General features: G+C 38.2%; 1 protein-coding gene and 1 long non-coding RNA gene across 5 annotated transcripts in view; one reads left to right on the top strand and one right to left on the bottom strand.

The window, feature by feature from the left end:
- Positions 1-16556, bottom strand: part of LOC126376536 (protein tyrosine phosphatase domain-containing protein 1-like) — a 39681-nt gene that overhangs the window by 12052 nt on the left and 11073 nt on the right. For 2 of the 4 annotated variants that reach the window (XM_050023995.1, XM_050023994.1), the window contains exon 2: positions 8330-8512. In XM_050023995.1, the coding sequence (XP_049879952.1) occupies positions 8330-8512 (183 nt within the window). Of the gene's footprint in view, positions 1-419; positions 437-8329; positions 8513-9101; positions 9272-16556 lie in introns of those variants that run through there. The other 2 variants (XM_050023996.1, XM_050023997.1) reach the window with 2 other exon arrangements.
- LOC126376778 (uncharacterized) lies at positions 11094-16190 on the top strand. The gene is made up of 2 exons (XR_007567760.1): positions 11094-11159; positions 15607-16190. It is a non-coding gene; the product is annotated as an uncharacterized LOC126376778 (long non-coding RNA).

Consider the following 16556-nt stretch of genomic DNA (forward strand, 5'->3'; position numbering starts at 1 on the left):
ATTTTGCGGCAAATCTACAATAAGTCATCATCATCAATTTAAGAGCCACGCTCTTGTCGGTGCAGCATTTTCCATGCTAATTTTTTAAGGAAAAATAGGGCAGTGGTTTCCCTCTAACAACAAGTCACAACAAAAAAAGGCACAATACAATCAAGGCCAAGTCAAGGTCCCGGTCAGGTACAATAAGTCACGTCAAAAAATATGTTAAGACATGTCTGTAAATGAACATCTAAATGGATGAAAAAATATGTTACACTTGTTATAACAAATAGTCAAAAAATTTACATGTACTTACATAAGTACGTTAAAAAAAAAGTTTATTTAGGTAATATCTACGACACACATATACATTTACAACATTAAAATATACACGCACGTTGTGGTTTTTTATTAAATTAAAATAATACTAGTAACTTTACCTAAACTAGCACATCGACGCTATATTCAATCGCGTCGTGAGGAAGGATCCTTAATGTCTCATGAACTAGGTATGTCATGTGAAAGGCAGATTGTTCGATGGTTTCCTAGTGAAGACGTTATGGGGAAAGTTTGTTTGTTATTTGAACCAAATTATAGTAGGTTTTGTCACAAGAGATATATTCGATTTACCTCGGGTGGCATTCACTATGTGATGGACTTAAGGGTGGTACATACATAAACTCTCGCCTATTTCCTACCGGGGTAAGCAGAGGCTATAGAATTCCATCTGCTTCGATCCTGACACACTTCTCTTGCTTCATCCACATTCATCAATCGCTTCATACACGCACGCCGGTTCAGAATAGATCGTACTAAACCTTTTCTAAGGACATCTCCAATTTGGTCAATGTAAGTTCTTCTAGGTCTTCCTCTGCCAGCCCTACCACCCTCTCCCACCCTCTGCCTCTGTCTTATGGGTGTAATAGGAAGATATGTAGAGTATCAGATGAGGTATGGTTTTTGATGGTTCTATTGAAACGGAAAGTATAGTAGAATATACTCCATTAAGACGATCATGAATGACGGATCCTTGCCATCGTGTTGGAATAATTTAGGATTGTTTTTATCACGGTCATTTTATCAATTCTGACGATATAATTATGTCGTTTTGTCGATTAGTGCTAATAATTTAACCCAAATAAGTCATGTTGTGCTGTCAAAATATGAACAAAATCACAAACAAACAAATTTATCGAATTCGATAAAACTTTTGAATCGGTCGATAATTTTATTACGTTGCGCAGTTAGCCCGGCTGTAGGCTCTGCACGGTAACCGCGCGCGGCGCAAATTATATCGAGGCCTTCGACCAATAGCCGTTTGACGTCCATCTACGTAGATAGCATTCGTATCGTTTATTGGTCGAAGCGCTCAATACAATTCACGGCGCGGTTGTCATGCAGACCCGGCTGGAGGCTCTTTTCTAATCGACACCTAGGTTACTATACTGCGATAGTTACCTAGGTGTCATAATAAAAAGTGGAATAGCTACTCACTCAGTAACAACAACATTATTAACTAGTCATGTGTTGAGGGTAATAAAGAATTCTATCAAGAATGTTGGATTATTCACGATGTCGTGACGGTGTTGAGCCAACGTGTGTTTTTGCCTTTGTGTGTTTTAACAGACTTTTCCATTGAAACATTGTGTCTGTAGGTATGTAGGTAAGTACTTAATATGACTTAGATGTTGTCAACAACTTAAATGCACTTGTTATTTTATTATGTGTGATTGTTATGGTTATGAGCATTACATGTTTGTAGTCAATGCGAATTAACTAAGTACATGACGCTGATAACAATCACAATTTTTTTTTCAAGAGTAGATATGAAGGCTAGAGATGTATCATCGTGTTATAAAACATAGTCATCATCAACATAGCGTTATCCCATTTTCACAAGATTTGAAACGTCCAGTTTTTTGCAGAAGCGACTGCCTGTCTGACCTTCCAACCCGCGAAGAGAAAACCAGTCCAATACAAGTTAAGTCACATACCTCCGAAAATGCATTTCTCCGGAATGTGGGTTTCCTCACAATGTTTTCCTTCACCGCTGAATACCTACATGTTAAGTCTCTAACCTCCGAAACGCATTATTAGTACTAAATCAAGACTAAAATGTTCTAAATTTATATACGGTGTAAAAGTATGTTTAGGGCTAAAGGTTTTTTTCTTCTAATAGTGGAAATGTCGGAGTGATTCGCAGTGAATCCATTTTTAAATTGCTGAAAATACAACCTAACAAAGAAAATTGACCAACATTTAAATGAAGTAGCTTTTATTTTTAATTTGTATGCAATGCAGTGGTGTCATGTGCAATGTTAAGAGACTGCAGTACAAAGAAATTGGGTTTGCGGGGAATGAAACGTAAGAATTAACATAATGAGCGGCTGGGCGACGGAAGTCACGCCACGATGTATGTAGTACCCCTTACGCCGCCACTTGGGGTTGGTAATGTTACGTATTCTTTGTCTGGGCCAGGGTTGTCAATCCGGGAAAGCTCCGAGTTTTTATCGAATCCCGTGTCTATTTGTGTCTAATTTTCTGTCCTATTTTAAAATAATAATTCTTTTTATCAGATTTAATAGCATTTAGAAGCTGAACAAAGTAACGGCAGTTGAGGGTCTAACGATTGATGTTATGCTTATGTCTGGCAACCCTGCCTGGGCCGCGGACCGACGTTGAAATCTCGGAAGAACGTCCGAAGTTTACACGAAGTAATGTATTTATATTTGTGAAAGCGTTTTCTTGTTGAAGTATGTTTCCACTTGCGAATATAAGCGCACGCTCCTGATATCAATTGAAGGGTGGCCGACATAGGCCTCAAGTCTCTTTTGTTTTGGCGTTAAAGAAACATTAATTAACTTACAACAATTTCTCATCACGCTAGACAAACCATAACTAGTCAACTTTTGCGTCAAATGTGGTAGTTCCCGGGATGATAAAGGACCCTGATACCGACCCCGACGGCGTGGTTGACGATTTTTCTCAATCAGCGCTTACCGCTATCGGCCCGCTAGGGTCGATTAATTCTCTCAAATATTTTTCCTCTCAGACGACGCCCTGAGCCGAGGTTCGCGCCCAACTGGGCACCCTCAGGCCTATTGTCTTAAACGTTGTACAAGGTGAGAATCTTCAGCGCTCCCCATTTCTCCGGCCAAGTAGTTAATGCCATCTGCGGCAAATCTACAATAAGTCACGTCACAAAAAAACGGGATTATAAGCAGCGTGTAATATTATTATGTTCTTTTTGTCAGTAAACATACGTGGAATGGAAATAACGTGATTTTGTCTTCACGAATGTTAATTTTTTCATGGTTAAATATGTCGCCTCGGCCTTACACTCAAGGATACAATATAATATCGCTATGCGGCAATCATAAAACAGCACAACTACCTAGATATATTTAAATAAAGCAAATCACATATAAGTATTGCTTCAGCTAGACAATTTATATTGCTGGTGTAGAGAAAAAATTCTCAAGACGAGTTTACAATAATTTTTATTATTGGGCATTTGACTGGGTTCAAAGATAAATTATACAATGCTAATCTAGAAATAGAAGCCAGTCTATGATGATCTAAAATCATTCTTATTTCACTTTTCGACTTATTTTCGATTTTTATTTATAAATGAAGTAACAATGAATACGACGTTTGACCGCTTTTATTGATGACGTCACAGGCCAGTATTTCCATACAAACTACAAAGAGAAATTTCGTTTTGACGTTTCCTAAAAAGTATCTCATTTGACTAGGTTGTCATTTTTTTTTATTTTTTGGCCTGGTTACATAGACCTTTAGGCCACGTCTTCATTTTGGACTAGTTGTCAAGTAGCCTATTATTTATATGTTTCCGGAGATCGTCTCTATATTTCGCGACTATGTAGACCCAGGCTTCTGTTTCGTGATAAAATAATATATTTTTTTATATTTTTTTTTATCTAGCGTGACTTGTACCTTTTGCCTAAAGCGTTTATTCATGAAGTTCCACTTCATATCCTAAACAATCTCTTTCCACTCTGTCTCAAATGAATCCAGGTACTTCTTTCATCGGTTCCTGAGCCTGTTGGGGCATAATAATGGCCAGTTAATTATTGGTTTATTTTTTAAATCTACCTATATGTTCCGGGATGGAGTAAACAAACACGCTTCAGACACGCAATAGTACAAGTTGCGTGTGTTACCTAGTTAGCAGGCATAATAATATTAAAACTAAGTACTTGAGTGTAATTGGAACACTCTATCGCGATAATTGTGTAATATATTATTAACCGTCTTATAAATTATTATATGTACTTACGTATCTTAGTATTAAAATAATACCGACGTCATTGACTTATTTATTACCTACTTTTATTATATTTCGTCGCAGCAGGACTAAAAATGGCACGGGTTCTGCATGTCGCGGATTACATCGAGGGCTTCGACCAATAGCCGTGCGACGTTTATCCGCGTATATAGCATTCGCTGCGTCTATTGGCCGTTGATATAATTGATGGTATTAATTCGGAAACCAGTGGCGCGGAACTCGTGCAGTCCGTTCAGCAGGGATAACATGTGCAACCATATAAATTATCGATCGATTCAAATAGATTTTGTCGAAATCAATAAGTTTGTCTATTTCCCTAAAATGCGTGTCACGTGATTTTGTTCGTATTTTGACAGAACGACGTGATTTATTTGGGTTCACATATTAGCACCAATCGACAAAACGACATAAATTATTGTCAGCGGCTCTGTCAACCCTGTTAGGGATTACGGGTGTATGTTTATGTGTGTGCGTAGTTAGTATGAAACTTGTTAAACGCTTTACGCTACTAATAACGACGTACGTAATGCGCATTCCGGTTCCGGTTCTAGCGTTTATTAATCATCATCATCACCAGCCCATTAACGTCCCCACTGCCGGGCACGGGCATGGATAGGGAGATCGGGCCTTAAACCACCACGCGGGCCCAGTGAGAATTGGTGGTTATTAACGACTGCTAATGCAGCCGGGACCAACGGCTTAACGTGCCTTCCGAAGCACGGAGGAGCTCGAGATGAAAACTTTTTTTTTGTGGTCACCCATCCTATGACCGGCCTTTGCGAAAGTTGCTTAACTTCAACAATTGCAGACCGAGCGCGTTAACCGCTCCGAATCCGCGTTTATTAATTAATATTTCATTGTAATTGCAAGCTTTATAATTTTCTATTTGCTGTAATTCACATTAAATATTATAGTAAGGGACTTAACAGGCTACGTTCCGCATTAAAAATAAAGATGGCGTTGTACAGATTTAACGTGATAATTAAATTACCCATTTTATCATTGCTCGGGTACTTACATATCTATTCAAAAGTATGATGTAATAAGTAGCAGAGGCATGTATAAAAAGAATTGTTGCTTCGTATTTGGATCACATATGGTTTAGAATTATGTTGCTATCTATATTGCTTCTTTTTATTTTTATTACTTACAATAATAATGGGTGGATTTGTTGTGCGTGGGAAGATAAAAGATACATATGTCTGTTATCTATGAAATTAGACGGTTAAACGAAGGCTACTCTGTACAGCGCCATCTATAAGTTTTTGGAAACGTAGCTTGTATAGTCACTCATTAACACAACACGTATAGTGCAATTGAATATTCCCTAAGTTGAGTTACTGCTTCGGTGTTGGATGATTTAATTAGTCAGTTACGAATAGTATTTTTTTTTCATAAGTAGGTACAGAGTTGCTATACAGGATTAAAATATTATAAATGCCACTTTAGGTACATTACATCTTTACAGAAGTACCTACAGTAATTTTCTTTGCTTTATAATTCTGTTGTGTATTTACCTAGTTTTGTGATGTTTGAAACGCCGTCACAGACTTACCTACCCCACTAGCAAGTAGGCATAATAAACTGCTTAAATTATGAGTGTTGTAAACGCAAAAAATGTTTTTCCTTGCCATTAAAAAAGTGTAAAGTCATGCAAATAGTTTCTGTGAGGTTGTTAATTTATTCACTTGACATTCGCACGTCTCGTCGCGCGCCGCGTCAAGTGTGGGTATAAGAAGGGTGTGTGGGTGTCACGGCATGTGGGGGAAGGCAGGAAATTGCAGGATAGGTATTATAATTTCAAACATATCAAAATTATTTAGACAATTTGTTTAAACTAGTGATGAAAAGACATTGGCAGAGAAGAGCAAAGTTAGCTGTACCATATCGTTCCATGTCTTTTACATGTCAGTAACATAAACAGCCTATGGACTTCTCACCTCTCGCTGGGCACTAGCATTTCTAAGTAGGTATCTTAAAAAGAGGTACTTAGTGCGGAGCGTATTCTGCGGGAAGATAAATTCAATAGATTTTTTTTCAAGTGCTATAAGTTCATTGGTTAATTTAAGTCCATCAGTAAGTATATTGGAATTTTCGAACAACCACTCTTTAGCTCGGTTGCGTTAAAAGCGTTGCGCCCCGGTGATTTTATTGTAATTTGAATTTGTACGCGTTTTTTTCCTTCCTTCGTGGAGAATAAGCACTCAAAGAGGAAAAGATCGACTACGCCGGGGTCGGTATCTGGGTCATACCGGACCAACATACGGCTTATAGGTAAGTAGTGAAAACTTCGTAAGTGCATTTTTTTATAATTTTTGTTCACAAAACCTCACAATAGACCCGGATTAAAATGCATACGTTAATTATTTTTTGACGTGACTTATTGTAGATTTGCCGCAGATGGCATTAACTACTTGGCCGGACAAATGGGGAGCGCTGAAGGCTCTCACCCGGTACAACGTTTAAGACAACAGGCCTGAGGGAGCCCAGTTGGGCGCGAACCTCGGCTCAGGGCGTCGTCTGAGAGGAAAAATATTTGAAAGAATTAATCGACCCTAGTGGGTCGATAGCGATAAGCGCTGAATGAGGGAAATCGTCGACCACGCCGGCGGGGTCGGTATCGGGGGTCCTGAAGTGTTTGGTGTCGCGAGCTGATTGGCTGTCTCTATGGCTAGGGTAATCGGGTCGTCGGGAGTTTGTACGCGTTCAATTCAACTCATTTATTTCGAAAACAGAATATGTTTTAAAGTAAGTGTTGTTGCAATTATTGTCAACAATCTGTGTGCGAAAGTAATTAGTAATTGTTCACACAGTTATCAGCTACGGCGCGGTTTCATCTTTCTTATAAAATCTCGCTCTCCGCTCCGGTCCGTTCGCGGTACCGCCTCTATGTGCGCTGGACTAAAGCTTTTCTTCCGTCCTTGTTATGAAATTCATCATAACTTGGTGGGTTTTCTTCGTGCATTTTTGACGGCGTGGTGAGCGGCGTGCGTGGGCGCCCTGCGGGGGAGGCAGTGGCTGAAGGTCCATTATTAATGAGCGCGCGCAATACAAAGGTCACTTAACGAACTAGGTCATTTTAGTGCTGGAACTTACTTAATTTCTGACTGAATTTCCTTGGTTTTGTTTAACTTAGTTAATGTTTTGTTTGCATCGAGTTTTATATCAGCATCATCATCATCAGCCCATTAACGTCCCCACTGCTGGGGCACGGGCCTTCCCTATGGATGGATAGGGAGAACGGGCTTTAAACCAGCACGCGGGCCCAGTGCGGATTGATGGTTATTAACGACTGCTAATGCAGCCGGGACCAGCGGCTTAACGTGCCTTCCGAAGCACGGAGGAGCTCGAGATGAAAACTTTTTTTTTGTGGTCCCCATCCTAAGACCGGCTTTTGCGAAAGTTGCTTATCCAAGTTTTATATAATTATGTTTATTTTAATAGCAATTGGCGAACAGTAATTAATCTGTGAAAACATTCCTAGGTTATTGAATCGATTTGCCACGATGACGATTTGGCGAGTAAGAATTCAAAAAGTCTGATGTGCCATTGTCACGAAGTACTTACGATTTATTAGAAAGGCGATTCTTACACGACACACGGTTGGCGTGAAGCGATCGGCAAGGTCGCATTGACTTTTATTGTATTTTGAACCGTGATGCCTTAACACACCAACAACGCCTCGCCGGCGGCGTCGTACCGCGACGCGGTGTGAGAATCGTCTAATTTAGAGATGTTTCGAGGATATTTCCGCACAAGCAAACAAGGGTCTATTTTGTGTGATGATAGATCTTCAACATGGTTACATGGCCAACAGCATTGCATTGTGATTTTATAACGATACGATATAGAATGATCTATGATTCAGCGTGTGTGAATCTATCGGTTAGTATATTGACTCTTAAGTTTTACTATATACGTTACCATATACAGCAGCGATACGGCTCACTACCTATCACGAGTGTCTACCAGAAAGCTCGGTAAGGCGTGGGTACTTAATTCAATAGAACCTCTGACTACTATATTATGTTTAAGTCTTACCAGTCGGAGTAAAGCCCCTGTATGGCGGTGGCTCGCTGGTAGTTCTGCTCGTACTTGCAGCGTGAGCCGCCGCAGAAGAGCGCGCACTGCAGCGCGGCAGGCGTGGAGGTGCGCACGCGCTCGCCCAGCGCGCTGTACTGCGCGGACGGCGGGTGGTTGATGCGCCTGCGGGACTCACGGCTCCTGGACCAAGGGGAAGTCAAATAAATGTCACTGAAATTGTAATTATGTACGAGGGAGCCTGAAAATAAAAAATATTATGTATTTTAAACTGACAGGCAGTTTGTGTTCTTCCTAACATCACAGGGCATCATAATGGGCGAAGATGGACTGGTGTCCTGTTACCATACCATTCGTCACGTCCAGCTTATGACTTGGTATAAAAATTGAGTGGAGGTTGTCTCCTGATTGCTTGTGGATGCTCACCACGTTAGGTATTGAGGGGGTGAATTTATGTAAGTACGAGTAAGTATGTTTGAAATTGGATAATATTCGTCAGTTGGATCTGATTTGATTTGGATGAGACCTCGTTTATTATTGTTTGCGCCATACTTGTTGCCAATTTTTGGGCCGATTCTATTTAGTTTGCCATCGACACGAAAAGAGAGAGATTGTTTACTAGGCTTTTGTTTGATGCTATTATTTTTGGCTTACACTGCTAAGTTAACCTCTTTTAACTTATTTTTTTGGCGTGATTTATTGTAGGTTTAGAATTGGTCGAACAAATGGGAAGCGCTGAGGGCTGTTATTCGGAGAAATGTCTTCAACGCACCTGTCCAAAAAGTGGAAACGACGACTGTTCACTAAATTAAAACTAGACTTGCGTCGGTCCATCGGATGCCTCACTTTGGCCATTTTATCCAAAACGTTAAAACTACAATATAGTACAAAGTAACTATATATTGTGACACTTTATCACACGTAAAACCACGTGTGTTCCAATAGCACCAGTGTTGCGTACTAAACGACCGCGGGCATTTATTGTGTAGGGGTAGCCATTGACACAGTCAACACAAAGACATTAGCATACATCAAACATTAGTACTGGTGGCAGAACAACTACTCAATCTTACTTACTATTTTTTCGGCCAAGTAATTCATGCCATTTGCGGCAAATCTACAATAAGTCACGTCAAAAAACACATCATTTTTATTACTAGTTATTGGCCGAGTCAGATGACGCTGACGTGCTGAACCTAGGCATAGAATTAAGTAATAATACTACCTATAGAACGGCAACTCTCCGCTCCCCACTGGCATCTGAGCTAGATCTACCTCACCCCCCTCGAACATAGTTTAAACTTGAATGGTATGGTGTCAAACGTCACACCCACACAGATGTGCGTGTACGATTATTTCAATGTGCAGTGTCTGTATAAAACGAGGTTGTTTGTATGAAGTATCCGGAGTGTGACCGAAGTTAGCAGAAGTATGTTGACTCCTCTGTCGCTTCAGTCCATGGTCTTCAATATGTCTTCTAAAACTCGTGTAAACAACTTTGGCGAAAGAGTGTCCCCTTGTCGTTGTACCTTTCACCTTTTTCAATTCCATGTCCAAAAACCCATATCGGTAGTAAATAGTTATATTTTATTTTTCTGTCGGTCATTTTCCTTGACTGGACAAATAAACGTGTGATGACATGCGACCGGCAACAATACAATACACCACAGCTGTGGTTGGTACTTTTTTTAAATTATGGCCGCCTTATATATCTATTTCATATCTCTTAAATTGTAAGATGATCACAAATAAATCACAAATAACGGCCTCCGTGGTCCAGTGGTTGAGCGTTGTGCTCACGATCCGGAGGTCCCGGGTTCGAATCCTGGTGGGGACAAATTAAAAAAAACACTTTGTGATCCCTAGTGTGGTTAGGACATAACAGGCTGATCACCTGATTGTCCAAAAGTAAGATGATCCGTGCTCCGAAAGGGACGTTAAACCGTTGGTCCCAGTTATTACTTCCTAATGTAAGTACGTAGTCGTTACATGAGTCATGTCAGGAGGCCTATGGCGGCTCAGTAATAACCCTGACACCAGGGTTGATGGGGTTGGTAATCCTCATCACAATCCACACGATAGAAGAAGAAGATCACAAATAAATCTGATAAGTAAGTATATTATTCATAATCACCGATTAACTATTTAATCTATTACCAAATATGAATGGTTTTCGCTACGGCTCTGAAGTTTGTCTACGACGTAGGGTGCGTAGCAGCTACGCCGTAGCTATTATGCCGGCGGGAAATTCCCTGATCAAAAATGCACCCTACATTATTCCACATGATTTATAATATTTATATTACACTCTAACTTTTATTCTGATATTCATGTTGAAATGTTTTCTGATAAATACTGTAATTCTCCTTAAAAAATATTTCTTCTCTTCTGTTTTTCATGGTTATCGATTGTATTATTTTATTTTGAATTACGGTCAAATTCTGTGAAAGCATGTAAGTACGCATATATTTTTAATTTCCAAAAAGTATCAAGTAGTCGTGCTCACGTCACATTCTACTCGGCTACCGAAAATGATTTTCAGATAAGCTACACGAAATGTGCGTACTGTGCCTGTGTGTGCTTATTAAGTAAACACTTATATTTATTTAGGTATCTAATATTATTTTATTTATTGTCTCTATGATGACTATACTTGTGTCAAACTTTGTTTTGAACACCCGGTCACATTGGAGGCAGAATAGCTGTCCATCCGAGTTGAAAGTGTAGCTATACAGGGTGGCCCAGAAGATCAGGTTCAATATGAAAAATAAAATAGAGGGGCTCATTAGCTACCAGAAACACCCCCATGTATGTTCAGCAATTATTTACGGTTTAGGAGATGTGACCCATTTTGTACCTTTTTCTAGATTTTCTACCTTACTTCAGAAATAATCATTTTGTCGCTATCCCTTTCTTAATAATTATTTTATTTTACTTCGCAACTATGCCTAAGGCTGTGTACCGCTCAATCAAAGATAAATCAAAGTCAAATCAAGTATAAAAAAAAGTTATCGGAAGTCAAAGTGAGAATTCGACCAAAATTGTTACAGTTGTTAAAACTTCGCCGAAGAATAATAAACACATGAGATTGTCATGGACCCTGAAAGTATTTCTAAAAAGTGCTCCATTTAATAGGCTTTTAGAAACATCCAAAAAAAGTACCCTTAATAAGGGCATAAAACTAAGTAATTAGCCCTCAAAGATTGCAAGACAGACAGATTTGAAGGAAAATTTTACATTCTCATACAATGTAGCTGCTTCTTTCTAACGTTGTTAAAGGTGCTCAAAGACAGATTTTATTTTAGTATCCAATAGTATGAATCACCAACAGTGTTTGAGGATAACTTTTTCCTTGAAATCTATGTACCTTCATTAAAATACGAATACCAAAATTGACTGCAAGTTTTGTCTTCGGAATGTTGCTATGTCTACCCTGTTAGCGATTATAAGCGTGATTTTTATTTACTTTTAACTGAAAATGTGTCTTTGAGCACCTTTAACAACGTTAGAAAGAAGCAGTTACATTGTATGAGAATGTCAAATTTTCCTTCAAATGTGTCTGTCTTGCAATATTTGAGGTCAAATTACTTAGTTTTTTGCCCTTATTAAGGGTACTTTTTTTGGATGTTTCTAAAAGCCTATTAAATGGAGCACTTTTTAGAAATACTTTCAGGGTCCATGACAATCTCATGTGTTTATTATTCTTCGGCGAAGTTTTAACAACTGTAACAATTTTGGTCGAATTCTCACTTTGACTTCCGATAACTTCTTTTTTTATACTTGATTTGACTTTGATTTATCTTTAATTGAGCGGTACACAGCCTTAAGCATAGTTGTGAAGTAAAATAAAATAATTATTAAGAAAGGGATAGCGACAAAATGATTATTTCTGAAGTAAGGTAGAAAATCTAGAAAAAGGTACAAAATGGGTCATATCTCCTAAACCGTAAATAATTGCTGAACATACATGGGGGTGTTTCTGGTAGCTAATGAGCCCCTCTATTTTATTTTTCATTTTGAACCTGATCTTCTGGGCCACCCTGTATATGGGTTTGGAACGATCCTTGCGAGTTTGTGCGTTTTTCGAAAACAAACAAAACAAAAACAAAACGAACAAAGTTTGGCTTTGCCAGTCACAGTCGAGCGCAGGAGAGAACAGACTGAGGTATCTGTTGTCGGAAACGACAAGGTGGATATACAGGGTTGTTAGTGACATCGTAACGAAAACTTTGAGGAATGATTCAGACCATGATTCTGAGTTGATATCAAGTGGAATTTTCCGTCGCAAAAGTATGGAACTGAAAATAATTAAAAAAATATCCACTTGATATCAACTCAGAATCATGGTCTGAATCATCCCCCTCAGTATTCGTTAATAACACCCATATGTACTTGTATGGCTACTTGTATGGACATTAGCAGCACATTATTCTGAGATTATATCAAGTGGAATTTTCCATTCAAAAAATATAGAATTAAAAATACTTAATGTAAAAAAACTAAACAAATAATGAATTTTCGATGGACAATTCCACTTGATATTAACTCAGAATCATGGTCTGAATCATCCCCCTCAGTATTCGTTACGGTGTCACTAACAACCCTGTATATCCACCTTGTCGTTTCCGACAACAGATACCTCAGTCTGTTTTCTCCTGCGCTCGACTGTGACTGGCAAAGCCAAACTTTGTTCGTTTTGTTTTTGTTTTGTTTGTTTTCGATTATATATTTAAGTATGTCAGAGAAAAAACATATTTTTTGTCCATGGATGCATGCTGCCATTCCAAATGTAACTAGCCTGTGGGATGTTTAAGTTATGTATGTCAAATATTATTGAGTTTCTGACATTTCTTTCGATTTGGACGAAAATAAATCAAGTACCATTATGGCGTATAAAAACGAAGTAAGTAAAATGTTTTATTCATCAGTCGGCAAGCGCGGCGCGAATTACATTGCCGTAATAACGTGTCGTATCATACTGTAACAAAATGGGTAAAATGTAGTCCAAATTGCGATATCACGTGTTCTAAAATTGCCGAGAAAGTATTTTGAATTGCATTAGACATGTTCAGTCATGAGCAATATCATGTACCTACTTTAAAACCCTGTCGCACTATCGTATTAGACATTTAATGAGACGTACGGTTTAATTTGTCAAAAAAGTTAATGTGACATGGTTAAAGTGTGATTTTCGTAAGTTTCAATGTATGTGATTTTAAGTCATCTTTTTCTTTATTTATTTAAATAAATAATAGTGTATTGCCCATAAACTACAAATATTACATAAAGAGAGACCATAGCCAGATTAATTCTCAACTTTTCATTAAGTGCGACAGACAGTGTCTGCGGGGCGAAAGACAAGAGGGAATCCACTGCTCTATTATTTCCTAGAAAAGTACCATGGAGAATGCTACACCGACAAGAGCGTGGTGGCTCTTAAGTTAGTGATGATGATATAACTATGAGGATGAAGTACGGTGGTGTGTGTTATCTTTTGACGATAAGTCACTTGCTTGATAGTAAGTATAATATAATTTGTCAGGCAATATAATTTACTTCAATCAAAATCAATATTTATATAAGTAAGTACATGTAATTTTAGCCGTAAAAACAACCCGCATTGGAGCAGCGTGGTGGAGTATGCTCCATACCCCCTCTGGTTGATTGAGGGGAGGCCTGTGCCCAGCAGTGGGACGTATATAGGCTGTTTATGTTATGTATGTAATTTTACCGATCAGTGAAAATATGTACGTAAGTACCTATCTATCTTATTTACCCACTGATTATAATCAGTCCACCAGTCCGTGTCGATTATAATCGATTAGGGCTTGTAGGCTGTTGTTATGCTTTTAACCTAATTTTAAATACTAAATTATGTATTTTATTACGTTATTTGGCTGACTGACCTTCGTAACATTACTTCACTCAGCCTGAAACAAATCTGGCAAGACGGGCTCTAAGTATTTTTTATATTCTCGACCTAACCTAACCAAAGGCGGACTACTCTGGGCGCCATCCCACTTGCGCCAGACAGAGTACTGCGGGGCGGAAGGCAAGAGGGAAACCGCTGCCCTATTTTTCCCTAAAAAAGTAGCATGGAAAATGCTGCACCGACAAGAGCGTGGCTCTTAAATTGATGATGATGAACCTAACCATGGTTATTTTATGGTTTCGTGTCATTCGATCTTAAGTATTTGGGTTGGGTGTGATCGTACTGAATATATTTATTTTTATTTATTTATTTAGATAGGTATACCAAAAGTACACATATTGTAAAGTTATAAAATGTAAGTCTTATTTTAGTTTTTGTATATGTTGTTCTATAAAGCTGTGACAGTTTTATAATATTTTATTATTCATTGTTTTCTGTTGATCTGGCTACTTGCAGAACGTCTAGAAACACTTGAATGCGTGCAGGTGTTAATCATCTCCAGCATGTCATTTTTAAAAGACATTGCATCCTGTCTCCTATGATGAACTGGCCATGTGAATGATGGGCTGGTAATGCTGTTACCATGCGGTTCAACAAGAGTGCTTAGTCCGACAGCTTTTAACTAATAAATTCTATGACCTGTATTGGGCTGGTTTCCCCACGGGTTGGAAGGTCAGACAGGCAGTCGCTTCTGTAAAAAACCGGACTGGTCAAATCTTCAGGCTAGGTAAGCGGACCTAGCGGCTTAAGATACCTTAGTAGTTGTAGTTAATAAGATAATTAGTTTACTACAGCGTTCGTAGGTTGAGCACCTCGTCGTCATCCGCTCGACTCCCACGTCAACTCAAGGGTTATTATTAACAACTATTTCCGATAAAAATAACGTCACTAATTTAACTCCGTCGTGCGTACCTTCGTAGGCTTGCCACCAGTTTTGTTATTTTGTGGATAATATTATAAATACATACAAACCACCGAGTGAGGAGCAGCTCCAACAACCTTCTGCAGACTGTTGCGGCGAGACTGGATGTGGATAGTGCTATTATGCACACTAAAAACATTTATTGGTTAAATTAATATTAATTTTAATTGTAATTGCACTACATTACATTTTTGTTACTAATAATAATTTTATATGGGTATTCTATAATAAGTACCCGAAATTAATGGCTAATAAGTACCAGATTTTCTCTTTTTTGTAAACATATTATTATTGAGGCGGGTATAAATATACGATATACAGGGTGGCCCAGAAGTTCAGGTTCAAAATGAAAAATTAGCTAGAGGGGCTCATTAGCTACCAGAAACACCCCCAATCCCCATGTATGTTCAGCAATTATTTAAGGTTTAGGAGATATGACCCATTTTGTACCTTTTTCTAGATTTTCTATCTTACTTCAGAAATAATCATTTTGTCGCTATCCCTTTCTTAATAATTATTTTATTTTACTTCACAACTATGCCTAAGGCTGTGTACCGCTTAATCAAAGATAAATCAAAGTCACATCAAGTATAAAAAAAAAAGTTATCGGAAGTCAAAGTGAGAATTCGACCAAAATTGTTACAGTTGTTAAAACTTCGTCGAAGAATAATAAACACATGAGATTGTCATGGACCCTGAAAGTATTTCTTAAAACTGCTCCATTTAATAGGCTTTTAGAAACATCCAAAAAAAGTACCCTTAATACGGGCAAAAAACTAAGTAATTTGACCTCAAATATTGCAAGACAGACAGATTTGAAGGAAAATTTGACATTCTCATACAATGTAGCTGCTTCTTTCTAACGTTGTTGAAGGTGCTCAAAGACACATTTTCAGTTAAAAGTAAATAAAAATCACGCTTATAATCGCTAACAGGGTAGACATAGCAACAATCCGAAGACAAAACTTGCAGTCACTTTTGGTATTCGTATTTTAATGAAGGTACATAGATTTCAAGGAAAAAGTTATCCCCAAACACTGTTGGTGATTCATACTATTGGATACTAAAATAAAATCTGTCTTTGAGCACCTTTAACAACGTTAGAAAGAAGCAGCTACATCGTATGAGAATGACAAATTTTCCTTCAAATCTGTCTGTCTTGCAATCTTTGAGGGCTAATTACTTAGTTTTATGCCCTTATTAAGGGTACTTCTTTTTAATGTTTCTAAAAGCCTATTAAATGGAGCAGTTTTTAGAAATACGTTCAGGGTCCATGACAATCTCATGTGTTTATTATTCTTCGGCGAAGTTTAAACAACTGTAACAATTTTGGTCGAATTCTCACTTTGACTTCTGATAACTTTTTTTTTATA

Source organism: Pectinophora gossypiella, chromosome 21 (assembly GCF_024362695.1).
Source record: "Pectinophora gossypiella chromosome 21, ilPecGoss1.1, whole genome shotgun sequence".
In the NCBI taxonomy this organism is placed as follows: domain Eukaryota; kingdom Metazoa; phylum Arthropoda; class Insecta; order Lepidoptera; family Gelechiidae; genus Pectinophora; species Pectinophora gossypiella.